This window comes from Lontra canadensis, unplaced genomic scaffold (assembly GCF_010015895.1).
Source record: "Lontra canadensis isolate GAN:19392208 unplaced genomic scaffold, GSC_riverotter_1.0 scaffold14, whole genome shotgun sequence".
NCBI lineage: Eukaryota > Metazoa > Chordata > Mammalia > Carnivora > Mustelidae > Lontra > Lontra canadensis.
This window is the reverse complement of record NW_022631008.1, coordinates 25,644,150-25,662,402: the sequence shown is the minus strand read 5'-3', so window position 1 is coordinate 25,662,402 and position 18,253 is coordinate 25,644,150. Positions and strand designations below refer to the sequence as shown.

At 42.1% G+C, this 18,253-nt stretch overlaps 1 protein-coding gene across 1 annotated transcript in view; it reads right to left on the bottom strand.

The window, feature by feature from the left end:
* The window catches only part of LOC116868158, a 174,313-nt gene that overhangs the window by 88,511 nt on the left and 67,549 nt on the right, over nt 1–18,253 (bottom strand). Inside the window, exons 16-21 of the mRNA XM_032858279.1 lie at nt 17,613–17,740; nt 10,250–10,450; nt 9,385–9,506; nt 6,891–7,119; nt 3,139–3,341; nt 714–869 (exon numbers count right to left, since the gene is read on the bottom strand). Coding sequence (XP_032714170.1) covers nt 714–869; nt 3,139–3,341; nt 6,891–7,119; nt 9,385–9,506; nt 10,250–10,450; nt 17,613–17,740 — 1,039 coding nt within the window. The remainder of the gene's footprint in view (nt 1–713; nt 870–3,138; nt 3,342–6,890; nt 7,120–9,384; nt 9,507–10,249; nt 10,451–17,612; nt 17,741–18,253) is intronic.

Genomic DNA, 18,253 nt, shown 5'->3' with positions numbered 1-18,253 from the left:
CTGGGACCCTCAGGGGAAGGACAGATTAGAAGAGAAGGAGAGACTAGGGAGACAGAGGTTTCTTCTCAGCCCAGAGGAAAAGGATTCTTTTCCCAACTAAGTAGATTCATGATCTGCCACTAGCCAGAGTGTTTTCTTTCCAGCAACGGGCTGAACCTATGGGGCATGAAGAAGTTTCATTGCTTTGAGTCTGCTTCCGCTGCTGGCCAGCAAAAGAGTCGGACTGAGATATTGCCATGCATGTTAGATTCGTACATGATATTAGAGTTTCAAGGAAACAGCTGCTCAAAAAATTTGACTGACTTCTTCCTCATTCCAGGGAAAGTAAGAAGTGATCTGGACTTCTGGTCCATGGTTCTTGCCCCATGAGACAAACCCTCCCACCTCCTTATACCCAGAAGCAACATGGTCAACCTGGGCAGTGGCTGAGCCTGTGATTCTATCTCACTTGAGCTCTCTGATCCAATTCTTCCATTAATCAGTATTTTTCAATTCAATTATCCCCCTTCACTGAGATCTCCCCTGCCCCTTAGTAAAGAAAAAAAAAAAAAGAAAGAAAAAGAAAAAAGAAATGGCATCATGACAGATAGAATATAAGAGAGGGAATTTGGAAATAAAATTGTATTTGTGTGCCAGTGGTGATAGAAATTATTTTTCACTGACCGTTTATTCTACCACTACATTATTTTCACTTTGACCTTTTCAAGGCTCACCTGTCCACTTGATCACTGTCCTCCAGCAGAGAGGTGATAAAGACAGGAGGTGGGTGGTCCACTTTGTCTTTGAGTGATGCAAATTCAAAGTGAATGGGCCTCAGATACAAATGGAACTCTTCAAAACCCATCTCCCATGCCAGTTCCTTATAGAGACTAAAGCGGGGGGCGGGGGGGGGGTTAGATAAAGAACCAAGAGCATTTGCTATTATTTTCCACTAAAAGAAAAGTAAGTGGTAAGAAAATCCAAAATATCTGAATAAGCACAAAAGTAAAAGTCAAAACAAGAGTAAGCCAAGTCCAGTATAAAGTAAATGAGTCATAAAGGTCTTGCATCCACTTTACGCTATGATGGACAGTTAAATATAGTAGTTAAAGTAGGAGGAGATATGCTTGGGCACTTCCTCAACTCTCATTTCCTGCAAGCTGGCTTCTGTCTTCATAGTGCTCATGGGGTCACCCATACTGCTTTCAATACAAGGCTCACTATTTTCTCTCAGAGCTCTTTACAGCTGGTAACTGTCCTTTCTTTGAGGAACATCTTTGTTCTCTTGGATTCAGGGTCTCCACACTCCTGCCTCATGACCACTATCTCTCAGTCTTCATTGGCTTCTCTTCCTCTTTTATTTTCAAATCCTAGTATTTAAGTTACATTTTAAACCTGGTCCTCTGCTCATCTTTTCTGTCCCCTCCTTGGGGAGTTCGTCTTCCAACCCTAAGCCCTAATGATCACCCCCTAGTATAAGAACTTGTGAGCCTACCTCTGTCCTGTCCCAACTCTGTGCTCTGCTCCCACATTTACATGGCTTGCAGCAAGGCCCCGTTCAGATGCCTCTCTGCTAGTTCAGCCTTAAGAGTCTAGAATGTCTCCCCGCCCCCCACACCCACATTCTAACACATTTCTCCATTTTGAAAAGTTGGTACATTAAGGCTGAATTCAAAGGGCACCTCTATTAGTTTGCTAGGCTCCTGTGACAAAGTACCATAAACAGAGATTTATCTCACAGTTCTGGAGGCTAGAAGTCTGGGATCAAGGTGTTGGTAGGGTTGTTTCCTTCTGAGGGCCATGAGGGAAGGATCTGTTCCAAGCCTCTCTCCTTGGCTTACACATGGCCGTCTTCTGCTTGTGTCTTCACATCATCTTCCTTCTTTGTATGTCTGTGTCCAAGTTTCCTCCTCTTATAAGAACATGAGTCATATCGGAACAGGGCCCACCCTAATCATTTCATTTTAACTTGATTCCCTCTGTAAAGACCCTACCTTCAAATGAGGTGACATTCTGAGGCACTGGGGATTAGGACTTGAACACACAAACCAGCCAGGGGACACAGTTCATCCCTCAACAGTGCCTCTTTTATGAAGTTTTCCTTGATCCACTTATAAAAAATGAAATAATACATTTTCTGAGTTCCTATAGTATTTTGGTTATATGACTAAAATATCATATTAAACTGTAGTAGAACTAACATTTAAATTGTGAGCTCCCTGAAAACAAGGATCAAAAATTATGGGGCGGCAGTATCATAAAAGTGAATAAATATCTGAACTTACAGTTTGAATTCTGCTTCTAGTACTTTCTAGTTATGTGATCTTAGGCAAATTACTTAACTTTCTGAGCCTCTACTTCCTTGCTGGTAAAATATTAGTAAGGATATTCTGGAAATTCAATGAATAAATACACATAAAGTCCCCACTACAGACCCTGGCCATAGCAGGCCCTCAGTAATGGTTTGTGGTAGATGACTGGACCCTTTAGGTCTGTATGGCCTCTCATGAGGACTAGAACATAACTCATACATGTTTGCAACAGACCCTTTAACTCCATATCTTTCCTGTTCATAGAACATGTCCACTTGGATGTCTTCCCATCCACTACACACTCATACCTTAAACCTAACTCTTCAATCTCTCTGTCTCTCCTTCTTGAATCTTCCAAACCTCTGCAGGCCTGGCTACTGTCACTGACTCCTCCCTCACCTCCCTCTAGTCTCTCTACTGCTTCTGCTCTGCTATTCAACCTCATCATAATTAAGAGCAAATCCAGTAAATACTCAGAGGGACCGTGTAGGTCAGGCCTCATACCGGGTGATGGGATACCACAGGAAGGAACATAGACACTGTTTTTGCAACCAGAGAGCTTACACCAGCAGGAAAACTGATAAACCAGTTTTAAGCATCTAAGTGAAAGGCAGTGTACTGAATGGAGAGGAAGCCCAGGTGCTGGGAAGAGGGCCTAGCCTAGATGAATGGTCAGAGAGGCATGTAGGGTGGCCTGGGTGGAGAAGGAAGAAGTGAGCAAAGTGGTCATTTCAGCCATTTAGAAAGCTCACTCTGGCTGCCCTGGAGCACCAAGGGAACAAGACTTATAGACAGAGAAACCTGTGGTCTGTTCTCCCCCACCTAGATCCTTAGTCACTCTACTGACCGAGCTAAGTGTACACTCTCCAGACTCATTTCTATTAGCCGGTGGCGGAGGGTCACAAGTTCCAGAAGTTTCGAGAATGTCTCCAGGAGCTGCACAGAAGAACCTTGGCTTTGGTTCTGTCCTTCGTCTGCGGCAGACTTGAGAGCAAACAGACCTATCTCCTCCAGAAGAAAGGGATCTCCCATTACTTTAGCTGAAAACAGCTGGAAGAAAACAAAAGCACTTTTAAAAACTTAAAAAAGAAAGTTCCTACATTAAGAAAAACATTGTAGGTGGCACAGCCTCTGGACCCAGATTTCCCGGCTTCAAGTCCTAGCACTGCCACTTAAAAGCCTGTGTAATTTTGCTATCTCTCAGTTCCCTCATCTGTAAAGGGGGATAAGAATAGTAACAGTAGCTGAGAGGAACAAGTAGATAATAATTACCTAATAGAACTGTTGGGAAAATTTAAGTGATTAATATATACAAAAGTGCCTGGTACATAGCATTTGCTGTTATCATTGTTATAAATACTTTAAGCCAAAATAAAGAACAGAAGTAGAAATCCCTGATATTTTCCGAGTATTTTAGAGGCCAATAATAATAACAATTTCCTCTTCTAACTGCAGTTTCAAAATTTCTACGTGTTTTCACATACATTACCTCATATCTATCTTCACAAGATCCCCCATGAAGTAGGAACCACAGATGCCATGATTTCCATTTCATCAGTGAAAAATCTGAAGCAACACCGCAACTTCCCAAGGTCACACAGCAGTACCAAGAGTAGATGTACACTTCCTGATTCCAAGTTCAGTAGTTTAACAATACGCTAAGCTGCCTTTACAGTGTCCTGGTGGAAGAGCCAGCCCTGGGCAATTTTTGAAATAACCGCATTGTTCTTTAACTCCCTCCTGGCATGGTTGGCTCTTCTGCTCTGACGTCTCTGGTACCCTCCCACTTAGTCCCAGCAAGGACCCAGTTGGGGCCCCCACATCTGCCTTTCCTGGCTCGGCTCCCTAAGGGTGCACCAGCTTCCTTATCTGTCCACTCATCTGCCATAGCCCTGTTCTACTTGAAGATGCAATTTCTCAATTCTTGGAGTCTTCCAAAGTGATAAAGAAATGTATTAAACTAATTTCTGCATGTCTTCTGAGGGCAATACCTGCCCCATTTTTTGGCCTAATGCAAAAGGTTAATCTGAGGATTTACCATTTCTGGATACAAATTTGAACCCACTTTAAAAATAATAATAATAATAATAGTTAAAACTGGCATGGCATCAATGGGAAACTAGAAAGGTATCTCAAATATTCACTATGAGTTAAAAGAGAATTTAAAGTACATTTAAAAGATCTGGTACCATAATACAATGTGAAAAGAATCTGGAATAACTGGTAGTAAGATACATGACTGGTAATTTTGGAATTTTGAGCCATACCCTCCTTCATACCCTCCCCCCTCTCTCTCTTTCTCTCTCTCTGTCTGTCTCCAGGTAGAATACTAAAGAAGTTAAATTTTTTTTTTTTTTAAGATTTTATTTATTTGTCAGAGAGAGAGAGAGTACACACAAGCAGGCAGAGAGGCAGGCAGAGAGAGAGGAGGAAGCAGGCTCCCCACCGAGCAAGGAGCCCGATACGGGACTCGATCCCAGGACCCCAGGATCATGACTTGAGCCGAAGGCAGCGGCTTAACCAACTGAGCCACCCAGGCGTCCCAAGAAGTTAAATATTTTTAAAATGAAATCAAAACCTTAGGAAATTAGAAAAAAGTAAGACATATAACATCTGGGAAACGATTTGCTTTCTGGATTTAGGAAGATAGACGAAGTCACAAAGAAAAAGATCAACGGATTTTTTTCTATAAGAAAATAAAGTTAAAAAAATAAAAAGACAAATAGGGAGAAATATTGCAGAAAATATGATAGACAAAAGGGTTAAGGCTTTCATTTAAGGGAGCTCATGTAAGTGGACAGGAATGACATTAGGATTCTAAGAGATAAATAAAGGGAAAGAACAGAAGAGTCAGAAAAAATACAGCTTGTAACAAGACTTTTGGAAGGATATTTAGTCACAACAAATACCAAGGAAATGAAAATTAACAGTGCAATGCCAACAGTGCAATGTTATGTATATATAGAGACGGATATATTTATACTTACATAAATATATATAGACCTTATATGCTTATGCTTAATACTGTATAATGTGGCATAATCGGTACTCTTAAATTATTGGTGGCATTTCAATATTCCAAATTGCGTCCAAAGACTTAAATTTTGTTCCAGTGATTCCATTTCTAAGAATGTATCAAAAGGAATTGATTTAAAATATGGAAAAATCTGTAAGCATGGAGATGTACCTTATAACATTTTTAATAATGATGAAAAATTAGAAACAACTTGAATGTCCAACAATAGGGAAATAGTTGGATAGGTTGTGATTCATCCCTTGAGGGAATTATACTCATAAATGTGAGTATAAAGACCAGTTAGTAATATGGAAAAATATATAATACAATGTTAACTAAGGAAAACAGGGGGTAGGGTAGGAAGGATATGATTGTAACTATGTTAACTCCCATTTGAAGAAGACGTGAGTTCAGAAAAATTGTGAATTTTTTGTGAATTGTGAATTTATTGTGAATGCATTTGAGTGATTATATTTAGGGTATTTTTTTTTTTTGCTTTCTTCTTTTGCTAAAATTCTGATAAAAATTTTTGATCAATTTAAAACCAATTAAAGTAAAATAAAATTTTAGTTTGGGCAAGAGGGAATAGGAGGCCAAGGCAGACACATGGAAGGGATATATTTTTTGCAGCTGGGGCCCTTAAAAGTTCTTTCATCATAAAGTATGTACCCACACAGGGTAAGGTCAAATTGGAACCCAGGCTCAACTGTGATAGCCTTAACAGAAAAAGAAAAGAATTAAAATCTAACTACAAACACCAGGTAAATCATTGGGCCACAGTTTGAACCACAGAACATTAGAGTTGAAAGGGACTTTAGAGACCATCAAGCTCACTTCCATCCTCCTCTCCTCAAATACACAAACATAATGTTAGAAAATAGGAAAGGGAAGCTCAGAGAGGCTAAGAGGCATGTTCAGAGTCACGCAGGAAATTCATGGCAGGGCTGAACTTGAGTCCAGGTCCCTGACTCTTCACTCAGTACTCTCTGTCTCCTGTATCAGATCTCAGCTCAGGACAAAAAGAGGGAATTTCAGGAATCGTCTCAGAGAAAATGAAATATATAATTTTTAATAAAAATATATATTGTTGGGAGCGTGGGTGGCTCAGTGGGTTAGGCCACTGCCTTTGGCTCAGGTCATGATCTCAGGGTCCTGGGATCGAGCCCCGCATCGGACTCTTTGCTCAGCAGGGAGCCTGCTTCCCCTTTTCTGCCTGCCTCTCTGCCTGCTTGTGATCATCTCTCTATCTCTCTGTCAAATAAATAAATAAAATCTTTAAAAAAATATATATATATAGTTAAAAAAATATATATATATATATTAGGCCTGAAAACATTTCCCACATACCTATGTACATCTCCCTTCTAAATGTAGTAGTATCCTGATAAAGTAGAAACTTTGACCAAAAATGAAAAAAGAATTACATAAAAATGTTGGCAAGGCCTAGGACTATGATCTGTCTCTGGCCAAACAGGCGAGGAACAGAGCCAAACAGAAAAACATAGCTAAGTAGTAACATCTGGGTGGAAACATTCTCTTTGCCAAGGAACCCCCGCCTCCCCGACCCTCTTCAGAGAACCTACATCCCTCTGGAGCTGAGTGCTGTACCAGGACTCGGGCCTGGCCGGTGTAAGCCACGTATCCAGGGCCAGCCGCAGCACACGTCTCTCCAGCAAGGTGAAGCTGCTGGCGGATGTTGGTCTGCAGGTGTGGCGGGCCTCCTGGAGGAGGTGCTCAAGGGATCGGGAGATGAGTGATGCCAGGCCCAGGGAAGGATGGAACTCCAGCAGATAAATATTTTTCAAAGCTGGGCTTAAAAAGAGGACCAATCAATGACAATTTTACACAATGAAGAACTTAATCTATTTCAAAAGATATTTGAATTTTTCATTTTTTAAGACTTATAAAATAGCTGCTATACTCCAGGGCATTATAAAAAATTAGAAGTTCAAAGGGGCCAAAGAGGCCATCCAGACTCCACCCGATTATACAACATGCCCTTTGCTTTAACGTGAATCCCTTTAAAAGTGGAAGCTGTAAGAGTTTATTCCTAAAAGTCCAATCTGATTCTTTTTGCTTGTTTAATTAAACTTTTTCATTGTGAAACCATTTTAGATTCACATGCAATGGTAGGAAACAGTATACAGAAAGATCACACATCTCCTTTACCCAGACTACCCTAATGGGTCTTCAACTGTATATGGTAAACCTGTAAACATTAATTGGCATTCAAATATTTGAAAACAACTTAAAGATGAAAATATAACTTAAAAGTAAAAATATTAAACAAATAATGTCCATGACTGGTTTCTATATTTTTCCATGAGTCTTTATCCTTTTCCCCCAAAATGGTAATAAACAAAGAGAAATTTTAAACTCTGTACACAGCTGCTGGAATCATTCATGTTCTCCATAAGAACGTTCTATCTTATAAATGGGTGAGACCAGAAATGAGAAAATGCTTGTCTGTTGGTATTCCTTTCAAAATAGAGGGTACAGCATAAGTCAAGGGCCTTTCCATATCTACATGGTACTAAAGAGCGTAAATACTTCTTAAACCTATTCAAATGGGATTCTTCTTTGTTCTAGATCTTAAAAAATACAACCCTAAGGTTGGAAAGGAATCTCATTGAGCAAATAACATTTGCTTTTGAGACTATTCTGACAGGTCTTTGTACCCATATAGTTCTACCAAGTTCTGCCAAAAACCCATTTCCTGAACAATAGAGTCTTTTCCATAGCCAGCCCCCCTCTCCCCCCGCCCCAACTGATGTCCCAAGCTTGTTACAGTGAAGAAAACACTCCTGAGAAAGGTCCGTGGAGAACATGCTGTCTTGTGCCTAGAACTCCCAGGGCTCTTTCTCAAGGGATAAGGTTGGAACATAAGCTATGAAATCCCTCGACAACCTGCTGGTCCCCAGGAGGATTCCATAGCCCAGTGTGGCAATGTCCCACTGAAAGTGCGCACTTGACAGGAGCGCCAGGCCGTGCCTTGATTGTTCACAACTGTGCCCTCACCTCCCAGCACAGTGGCCTGAGAGCTATAGGAGCTCAACAGGTACTCATTCCATGTGGAAAGGAGCTGGACAAGTTCTCCACCCTTTGAAGGCCATAGAAAGATTGTGATCACGGGCCCTGCAGACCAGCCTGGGGTTTATCACCCACTTGCCGATTCCCTCACTACCCTCCATAGCCAGGAAGGAATGGGAATTCAAACTACATGTCAAGGGGGTGACTTAAAGTTATGTACCCTCTCTGAGTGATCTCGGGAAATTTAATTTGCTCCTTAAAGGGGTAGGGGTCACAGGTGAGTCTGCGGAAACCTTTTTGGTTTCTAGAATAAATAGTTTCCTAGAAACTAGAATAGATTCCTAGATCAAATAGATTTCTTCTTGAGACACTTTAAAGCACATCCAAGTAAACCTGTAAACATTAATTGGCATTCAAATATTTGAAAACAACTTAAAGATGAAAATATAACTTAAAAGTAAAAATATTAAACAATTCCTAGATCAAATAGATTTGTGGTACTTCAGATTAAACCCTCGGATGACATTTTAAGAGTAACTGCTTTTTTTTAATAGAACTTCTCAAGGGAAAAGATTCTGTACCCAGTGGTATAATTTTAAATTCTAGCCTCGTGTTCTTTATTACTTACAATAATGCTTACAAAACAAATGGATATTGAGCATGCAAGAGAAACGGGGCACCCGGGTGGCTCTGTGGGTTAAAGCCTCTGCCTTCGGCTCAGGTCATGATCTCAGGGTCCTGGGATTGAGCCCCGCATCGGGCTCTCTGCTCAGTGGGGAGCCTGCTTCCCCCTCCCCCTTTGCCTGCCTCTGCCTACTTGTGATCTCTCTCTGTCAAATAAATAAATCTTAAGAAAATCTTAAGAAAAAAAAAACTTAAGAAAAAAAAAAGAGAGAGAGAGAATCCCTCTTTGAAGGCCTTTATAGCCCCTTCACTTATCTCCCCAAATAATTGAGAGGTACTTTATAGACTATTTAGACTTAACATCATACACTTAACTTATCTAAGAGATTAAATGTAAAATGTCTAAAGACAATGCCACCATACCAGCTATTGTTGATGGAAATAAGTTGTTTGCAAATTATGTTAAGGGGAAGTCCAAAGTTACTGCTATCATCTGGACGGCCTTCCTGCCAAAGCCTCTGGACATATTCCCGCTGACGCTCTATCTAGAAATGTAGCATAAAAGTTAAAATTAGAAAAGTTAAGCTTTCCCATGGCTGTGAATTATGAGCCCTGATATGCGAAGAACAGCAGTCTTTTGCGTCCCTTCATTATTTGACTAATTTTCACCCAGACACGGTCCTGAGGATCCACTTACACGAAGACACACTGGTCTTTCAGTCTGAGCCCAGGGTCAGCCAAGAAAAGCAAAGGCAACCAAATTCAGACAATCTTAGGAGGCACAGGAAAACTTTCTGTCAAATAATTGACTACAAGGAAAAAATTCTAACCAGGTCTAGGGTAAATGCACTGTAACAATCCATCTCCTGCTTACTTCCTGCCACTGGCTTTCCCCCCAGAGGACCTACACTGTAATTTTTCCTTTAGCGTCCTAAAAATAGCCACAACACTTAAAAATAATAATAAACCTCACTTTATACATTCATAGCTTCTAAAGGGGGTAAGTTCATCCTCCTTTCAATACCACTAAACTCTATCATCTAGTGAAAATAAGCTTTCTATTTTTTGTGGAGCATTAAATGTAATTAGGGTTGGAAACTTCCTTTTAAGACCGTAGTTATGCTTGGAATTCAACAATGCAAATGAGCTTTCAAATAAACACGCCGAATGCGCTGCCTTAGAAAACCCGGATTCTGTACACGCGATTAAAGGAAAACACTTTTCGGTTCTGGCCTGGGTTTTCCATCGTCTTCCCATATGTGATATTTTAAAACCCAAATGTACTTACGTGCTGATTGAGGATGCCCCTTACTAGCTCCAAGTGAAGCCTCAGGCAGGTGCCCTCATCTCGGTAGGCTTTAAGGAAATAAGGGCGGCTGAGATCAAACCTCGGGCGCCTGTGCATTAGGTCAGTGATCACTTGTGCTAAGGCAAACCTCTCCTCAGGGTCCAACACGTGCTGGTAGGCTTCGAAGTAACTGTCAAGAAGCTGCGGATAAGGTTTGTGGTCAGGGAAGAGCAGAAGCAGCCCTAGGCTCCCGCAAAGAGAGGGGAGCCCCCACCCCAACCCCCGACTTTGGAAAGCCTCCCGGGGCATCAGCAGCAGAGAGAAGGGCTCAGACCCTCCGGGTACCAGCCTGGGGCGGGCTGCTGCAGCACCAGTGCAACCCCAGGGCCCTTAGTAAACCCACAGAGGTAGGGAGGGCAAAGCAAGGAACACTAGTTTTGCCTGTGTCCCCTCTTCCTCCGCTCTCCACAAATAAGGGGGGGGGTATCTAATGAATAATATAACATCTAATCCTTATAAGCTTCAATGAGACGGGGCAGGCAATGTCACTTGGTCAGATGTATTTATCTGCAATCTCGTTCCCCAAAGACTCATTCTCCGCTTCCATTTTACTCCAGCACCAAACGTGGAGTGGCTTCCTCCCCTCTTTTTTTTTTTTTTTTTAATTTTTTTGAAAGAGAGAAAGCACACAAGCCGGGGGCAGGGAAGAGGCAGGAGGAGAGGGAGAAGTGGGCTCCCTGCTCAGCGGTGTGGGGCTCCCTCCCAGAACCCCAGGATCATAACCTGAGCCAAAGGCAGACGCTTAACCAACTGAGCCTCCCAGGCACCCCTTCCTCCCATCTTCTTATGCTCAGCAGCATTTCTGACCCCTTTTCTTTAATAGTTGGCCCACATTTCACCTAGAAATGATAGGGGGTGGTAGAAAGGAGGGCTGAGGTGAAAGTCCCCTAACTACAGAGGCATTTATCCCAGACAGGACTCTGTGAGGAAGGGCTTCGCATCCAGAATTCTCAAAGGCATTGAGGGAATTTCTTTTCTAGTGGAGGTCACAAACCTTTTCTAAAAACCAAAGAAAGCTCCCAAACACTAACCCAGTAACCATGGAAGAGGGCTCTCAGTGTGGGAATTCAGAGACGCTCTTTATTTTGCTTTTACATTTTTCTGTGACCTTAAGAATTTATGTTCTGTATATAAATTCTGCTTGTGTGCAATTAGTCATGGTGCTAATCAGGAAAATGCTCTTGAGAGATCCCTGGGCTGGAATCCCAAACAGGGACCTAAGGGCAAGATAAGCAGTTCTGGACAGTGTAATTATGGTTCAGGGCTGTCGCACATTATATTAAATATATTAAGATGTACTCATATCCCAATCAAGTACTTTCCTGTAAAAAGTTTAAATGATATTCATAATCTTGCTTTTTAAGTTATTTGGCTACGAGCAACACACTGAATTAGTGATCAGCTATGATTTCTGGGCAGTATACGTTCAGAGGTTCTTATGAAGTGAGAAGATCTGATCTATAAATTTTCAAATGTAATGAGATGTTTAGAAGTGCTCAGTTACCACGTTTTTACATTTTGCTGACACGCAATTAAGCGTTTATTGATAATAATTTTGTATTTTCTTTTCAGATTTCAGAGTCACACATGTGTTTTTCCTCATATTGCAAACATTTTCAATGGACCCTGCAAAGCTCTTAGGTCCTAAACACCGAGTCCACATTGCCTGATGGATAAGTCGGCTCTGACTGGAAGCTTTTAAGGCTTTATTCATTCATTCCACAGCAGAACAAATTCCTTTCCTCTGCGCATCCAATCCAACACATCCTCCCTTCGAGTTTTTGCTCAAGATGTCCCTCCCCAGTCTTCTTCTTCTTCTTTTTTTTTTTTTAATTTATTTGACAGACAGAGATCACAAGTAGGCAGAGAGGCAGGCAGAGAGAGAGGAGGAAGCAGGCTCCCCGCTGAGCAGAGAGCCCGACTCGGGGCTCGATCCCAGGACCCTGGGAATATGACCTGAGCTGAAGGCAGAGGCTTTAACTCACTGAGCCACCCAGGTGCCCCCCTCCCCAGTCTTCTTTCGCTAGCTCCTCTTAGGCACGTTTCAGTGTTCTGGAAGGTGTCAGCTCCCATTGTAGCCATATCTCCCAAGTCACATCGGCTTGCCCAGTGTGTGCCTCTAACTGGCAGCAAGGAGTAAAATGTTGAGGTTCCAGGTTCTACCAACCTGACAGCCCAGCACACTTTGACGTGCATCAGAGAAAGAGTGTGCCTTGTTTGCTTGGGTGTTGGTCTTCCCCGTGGCTTAAGGCCAGGAATCAGCCCTCCTCTTAATAAACGAAGAAATTTCCTAAAAGGAGACAAGAGCCCCTCTTTTTGTCTGGAGCCCAGAACTAAGAATGCAAAACCAGAAAGAACTGAGAAGGTACAGGCCCCACTTGAATACAGGTGACAACCGTGCAGGAGGCAAAAGGGAGTAAAGGACCCACGTGAACGGAAAAGCCAGGAGCGTCTCTGTCTTGCCACTCATGGCTTCCAAGGCTCCGGAAAGAGGTAAACACTTGAGAATCAGTAGCAGACCGGGAATCAAATACTGCCTTATTAATAGATGTCCAGTATCTGGCTTTCAGTGCTAAAGCATAAGGAGGGAGGGCCTGGGGCACTTTACTTAGCATGTGGTTTTGCAGGATACCCTTTGGGAAACATTGGTCTAAGGGACCTTAGGTCAACCTTAGCACAAAAAGGAAAACACCAAAGGAGGCTAAAAGCTCAGAACACACAAGGCGTTCTGCAGGTTAGAGACCCACATATCTCAGAGTTAGAAATGAAGGAAGGTAGAGATTGCCAGGCCTTTAATGAGTCCCAGGGAAAATGAAGCAAGCAGGGTGATCTAAATTACCTGTTCCCCCTGCTGAGTTCTACTCTAGAATACCATTCAATGATTAAATACCGGAAGACAAAGCAGAAATGGAGGAGTGGTGGGTAAGACAGGTGTCACTCAATAGCCTGGAGTGGGGGGAAATCAGAAAAGAAACAATTACTTCCCCAAATCATTCTGGACTAACTTGAGCCTTTTTGACTGGGCCAAGGCAATCCCAGGAGCCGGTTTATAGCATTTGTTTGCCTTGACCTGTTTTTTTGGTACAAAGCGTCCTATTGTTTGGCTATTTGGCAAAAGGTAGTGGGGGAGAGTTCTTGCTGGTGATTTCAATCTGCTGATACCAGCTTGCAGAGGTTGGCACTAAAAGGCCAAGCTCACTTGTGTTGTTCATAGGATTGCCAGATTTAACAAATAAACCTAGAGGTCATCGAGTTCCACTAGAATTTCTGATAAACAACAAACAACTTATTTAGTATAAGTATGTCCCAGATACTGTCACGTTTTACTTGGCAGCCTAAGCTCTTGAAAAGGAAAATGTGGCTCTCTTTTTTACATTGAATAGGCTTTCTCAAGCATTGACCTCAACCTTAAGACACTCTCAGATGGGCCCTTACATAATTTTATTATTAATTCTTTCCCAACAGGGGTAAGACCATGATCTTTCTGCTTCACAAGGTTCTATTTATGATCTGTTTGCTAACTGGCCCATTTCCATTTAAACTCTGGGCTGGTATTTGTCTAAGAAGTCTTCCTAGCCTGTCAAATGTCACCTTTGTGTGTCAAGGGCCAACTCTCAGGCAAAATAATATATGGTACACACTGATGGGAAGTCTCAAATATTGGAGAAAATAGAGGGAAAAAAAAGCCAAAATGAATAATCTCAAACCTGACTGTGTTTATATTATTTTTACCCCAAACTCTATATTCTGGGACTTAAGAAACTTTAAAAAATAGCATTTTAGGTCAAATGAAAGTGCAAAAGAGAAAATCAGTGCTAGGCACAATCTGTCACAGTTTTATTTTGTTTTGTTTTGTTTTGTTTTTAAGTGCTCCAAACATTTATTCAAACTGCCTTGAAAAATGTGTCCTCTGGTGGTTGTAGACAGAATTAGCATTTGGGCCACGTGTCCCTTAGTGGCTGGTACAGCTGATGCCTGGCTTCTCTAAGAGTTCTTAATCCACCTAAATTCATATCAGCTCTAATTTTATGAATGTTTATACATAATATGGTTACTTTAAGGATTTAAGACAACCCAGTGTGTTTGAGCAATTCCTAACTGGTGATTCCAATATATTTAACAATCAAAAACAGCTGAGCAAACTTGGCAGGAGAATCAGTACTGGGAGAAATCAATTGTACTCTAGATAAAAATATGGTTTATCCATTAAAAATAGGCTCTTTTGACAGACTTTCTGATTTAGAAGGCCACACTTTCACAGTTTTGGCATAGATGGCTCAGGTTTTATAGAGAACGTATTGTCAGGGTGAGAAAGGAGGGAGACATTTTCAATGATTTTTTTTTTTTTAAGTTAAAATAATTTCATTTATCATAGAAGAAACTGGTGGAGAGCCCTGGTAGCTTAGCACAGAATGAAGCGTGGGCCAAAGTGTGGAGAAATCTGTTTGTTTTTCAGTCCTCTTTGTCCTTCTATTCTTCTCTGGGCACTGAGTCCTGCCTGGGGCCTCTGTAGGAGGCCTAGGAGCCCTGAAAGGGGAGGCGGGGAGAGAGAGTCCAGAAAAGGAGGGCTGCTAAAACCTCATATGTCTGGACCAATAAACTTGTCGAGTTTAGAGATTCTGTCTTATTCACCTTTAATGTGGCCTTTTCAATTACTACATTCTGAGTCTAGATCTCTCAGTCGATCAAAGTTTCTAACTGCCAGGTCAAGGTTGCAGACGCAAACTCTGCGGAGGCCAGTTCCCCTTGAAAAGAGGAACAGTATTCAAAGCCCAAGGCTCCCACCCTTTAAGCCCAGCCAGGTGTTTTCAAAAATTGGGTGACCTACATCTCTATGAGTAATAGACCAGAAAGTAGATGAAATGGTAAACTATCTAATCTTCTAGAAAAACAGTTCAAAGAAAACCTTCCCACTTCCCCATCTTCTGACCACATCACAGTGCACTGTAAGCTGCCTTCCACCCCCATACCTCTTCCCGAGAGTCCTACGAAGCTGGCAATGACCCTGATGACTGACCCCACTGCCCCCGTCTTCAGGAGTCACCTCTCTTGATGTTTCTCTGCACTCCACACTAGTAACTATCCTCTCCTACTTAAAAAAAAAAAAAAAAAAAAAAAAACCCCCTTTGTGCCTTTCACCCACTTTTCCTTTTTTTTTCCTCCAGTTTCTTTGGTTTCCTCTTTTTCTTCTCGTAGATTTTTTTTTTTTTTATTTTTAAGATTTTATTTATTTATTTATTTAACAGAGAGGGAGAGAGAGGTCACAAGTAGGCAGAGAGGCAGGCAGACAGAGAGGGGGAAGCAGGCTTCCCGCTGAGCAGAGAGCCCGATGCGGGGCTCGATCCCAGGACCCCGAGATCATGACCCGAGCTGAAGGCAGAGGCTTTGACCCACTGAGCCACCCAGGCGCCCCACGTAGATTCTTATTCTATGCCCTCCCCCTACAACTGAAGTGTTACCCACGGCGGCAGCTTTGACATCTCTGGCTTTTCCTAGTCATTTGATTCATTACTGTGGTTCAATGTTCCCTTCCAGACCTCAGCTCATACCTGCTCCTGACTTTCAAACCTCCAGCTCCCACAAAACATGCACACCTGTTTTAGCAAACTCTCCTCACATGCCTGTTGCCACGAACTCAGTAATACTATCTTCCCCTCTAAAGTGCCCCTCCTCCTGCATCCCATTTCAGTTAATAGCCTCTTCCCTGACCCCGAGAAAGTCATTTTTAATTCCTTACTCTCTCACCCCAACATCCAGGCTTCAAATCCTGCCATGTCCGTTTCTGTACCATTTCTGCAAAGATTTCTCGAGCCTGCCCCTTCCTCCTGTTCTCACTCTTCCATCCCTGGGGTAGGTCCCCTCCTACCTCTCCAGGTCACTGTTGCAACAAGGGCACCTGTTTTCCGCAAGAGCTCTGCTCTAATCCGTTCTCCACACTAGTACCCGAGCAGCTGTTGAAAACAGGGCTACGATCATATTTCGCCTTTGCTGAAACTCACTAATGACTCTTTCTTTGCTTATAAAATACACTGTAAATGTAGATTAGCAGGCCTTTCACAGCTGTACCCAGACACGTACTCTGCTCGTTTGTCATCATGCCTTCACGCCTAGTCATAGTAGCCTTCTTGTTCCCTGGTTCACACCTCCCTGACATCCCTCATGCTGTTTCCCTCGCTTAGGAATTTTTCCTTCTCTGACAGACAACATCTGACTCATCTCTTAGGAACAGGATTCACTATCTGTTCCTCTGAGAAAACTTGCCAACATTTCCTTTACTCCGGTAGCCCCCCACAGGGCAAATTGCTCCCTCCACTGTGGTCTCTGGGGATCTCACGTGTGCCTTAGCTGTAAGCTGTCCATCACCGGATTGCAGTTTTTACTTCAGAGATGGGATCAAGTTCTATAGACTAGAAATTCCTTAAAGGTAGATTACCTTCTTGTATTTATCCATAGGTTCCTAATGTCTGGATAGTACCGGCTACGGGGTAAATACTTAATGTTTGATGGATAAACTCCCAACAACAGTTGGTGACCATCAGAGGGGCTCATAATCCACGCCGAGTTCACAGGTGAAGAGCGGTGTTTCATTTATTACTGGGATGTGAGCCATTGGTGATGCGATGATGAATTTAGCAACCTTCTGTTTCATTGCTTTAAACTCACCCTCATAACTTGTTGCATTGAGCATACCTCGACCAGCTGCTTGCCCCACAGGTGGTGTATTTCTAAAGGCTCTAATAACAGTTTGTGTTGAGCAGAATGAGGCTTGTCCCTGACAGGACAAAGAATGTGAATGGAACCATCACCCATTCTCACTAAACACATATATAAAAGCCTAAATTATACAGACCTCTAGCAAATGATGCCTGTAAGATAAAGAGGTATCCTTCCCATTTTATTTATTTTTTTTAAAGATTTATTTATTTAACAGAGATCACAAGTAGGCAGAGAGGCAGGCAGAGAGAGAGGAGGAAGCAGGCTCCCTGCTGAGCAGAAAGCCCGATGCGGGGCTCGATCCCAGGACCCTGGGATCATGACCTGAGCTGAAGGCAGAGGCTTTAACCCACAGAGCCACCCAGGCGCCCCTTTCCCATTTTATTTTTTATTAACAAGGAACCACAGTAAAGAAAATAAAATGTATTATTCACATCCTGACACCCAGCTGAGAGGATTTAAATAAAATAATTATTTATTTTATTAGGAGACTGCCTGAAAGCCCCACTGAGTTTTTTTCATCTGTTTTTTCAATACTGGCTTTTGTAAGAAATGTTTAACAGATGTTTTGTTTTCTAGGGAAAAATACCTGGCGCTTGTTTTCTAGAAGGGCTGCTTCCCAAGTCCACATGTCATACAGCACAGCAAATCTGTCCACACTTGCATGGGCCCGTCCCCAGTCCTGGCCAGTATTTGACTCACTGCCCTCTTTGTGACCTGGAAGAGAGAAGGGGATGAGAATGACCAGAGACAGGCCTTTCCATGAAGCTACTCTTATTAGAAAAGCAGCCCTTGAACTGTCAGCCCCATCTCAGGAATGAAAACACTGAATCAGTCCCAGGGATTCCTAAGAACCAGCTGGAGGGCCACTGGCAACGACTGGGACATATTTGTTGACTTCTGAGTCAGTAGAGGTTTTTGTCTTTACTCTTCAATTTTAGTTTTAAAGACTAATTTTAGAAATGTAACCAAAATTCAGTTAATATGAAATCTTCACTAAAATGTCCTCAGACCTATAATTTAAAGGCCAAACACACATTTCTCCTTCTCTAAAAACAGGTCCCTGGTGGTTTAACAACAAACCCAATTTAACCTGCTATTTCAAGTGATGTTAGCCAAGTAAAAACTCTTCAGAGAAGTTTCTAAGATATCCCTTAATTGGGTTAATTACTAACTTAAATCAATAAGGGTAATCATTGTAATTATTCTGTTAAAATATTTTCCTACTAC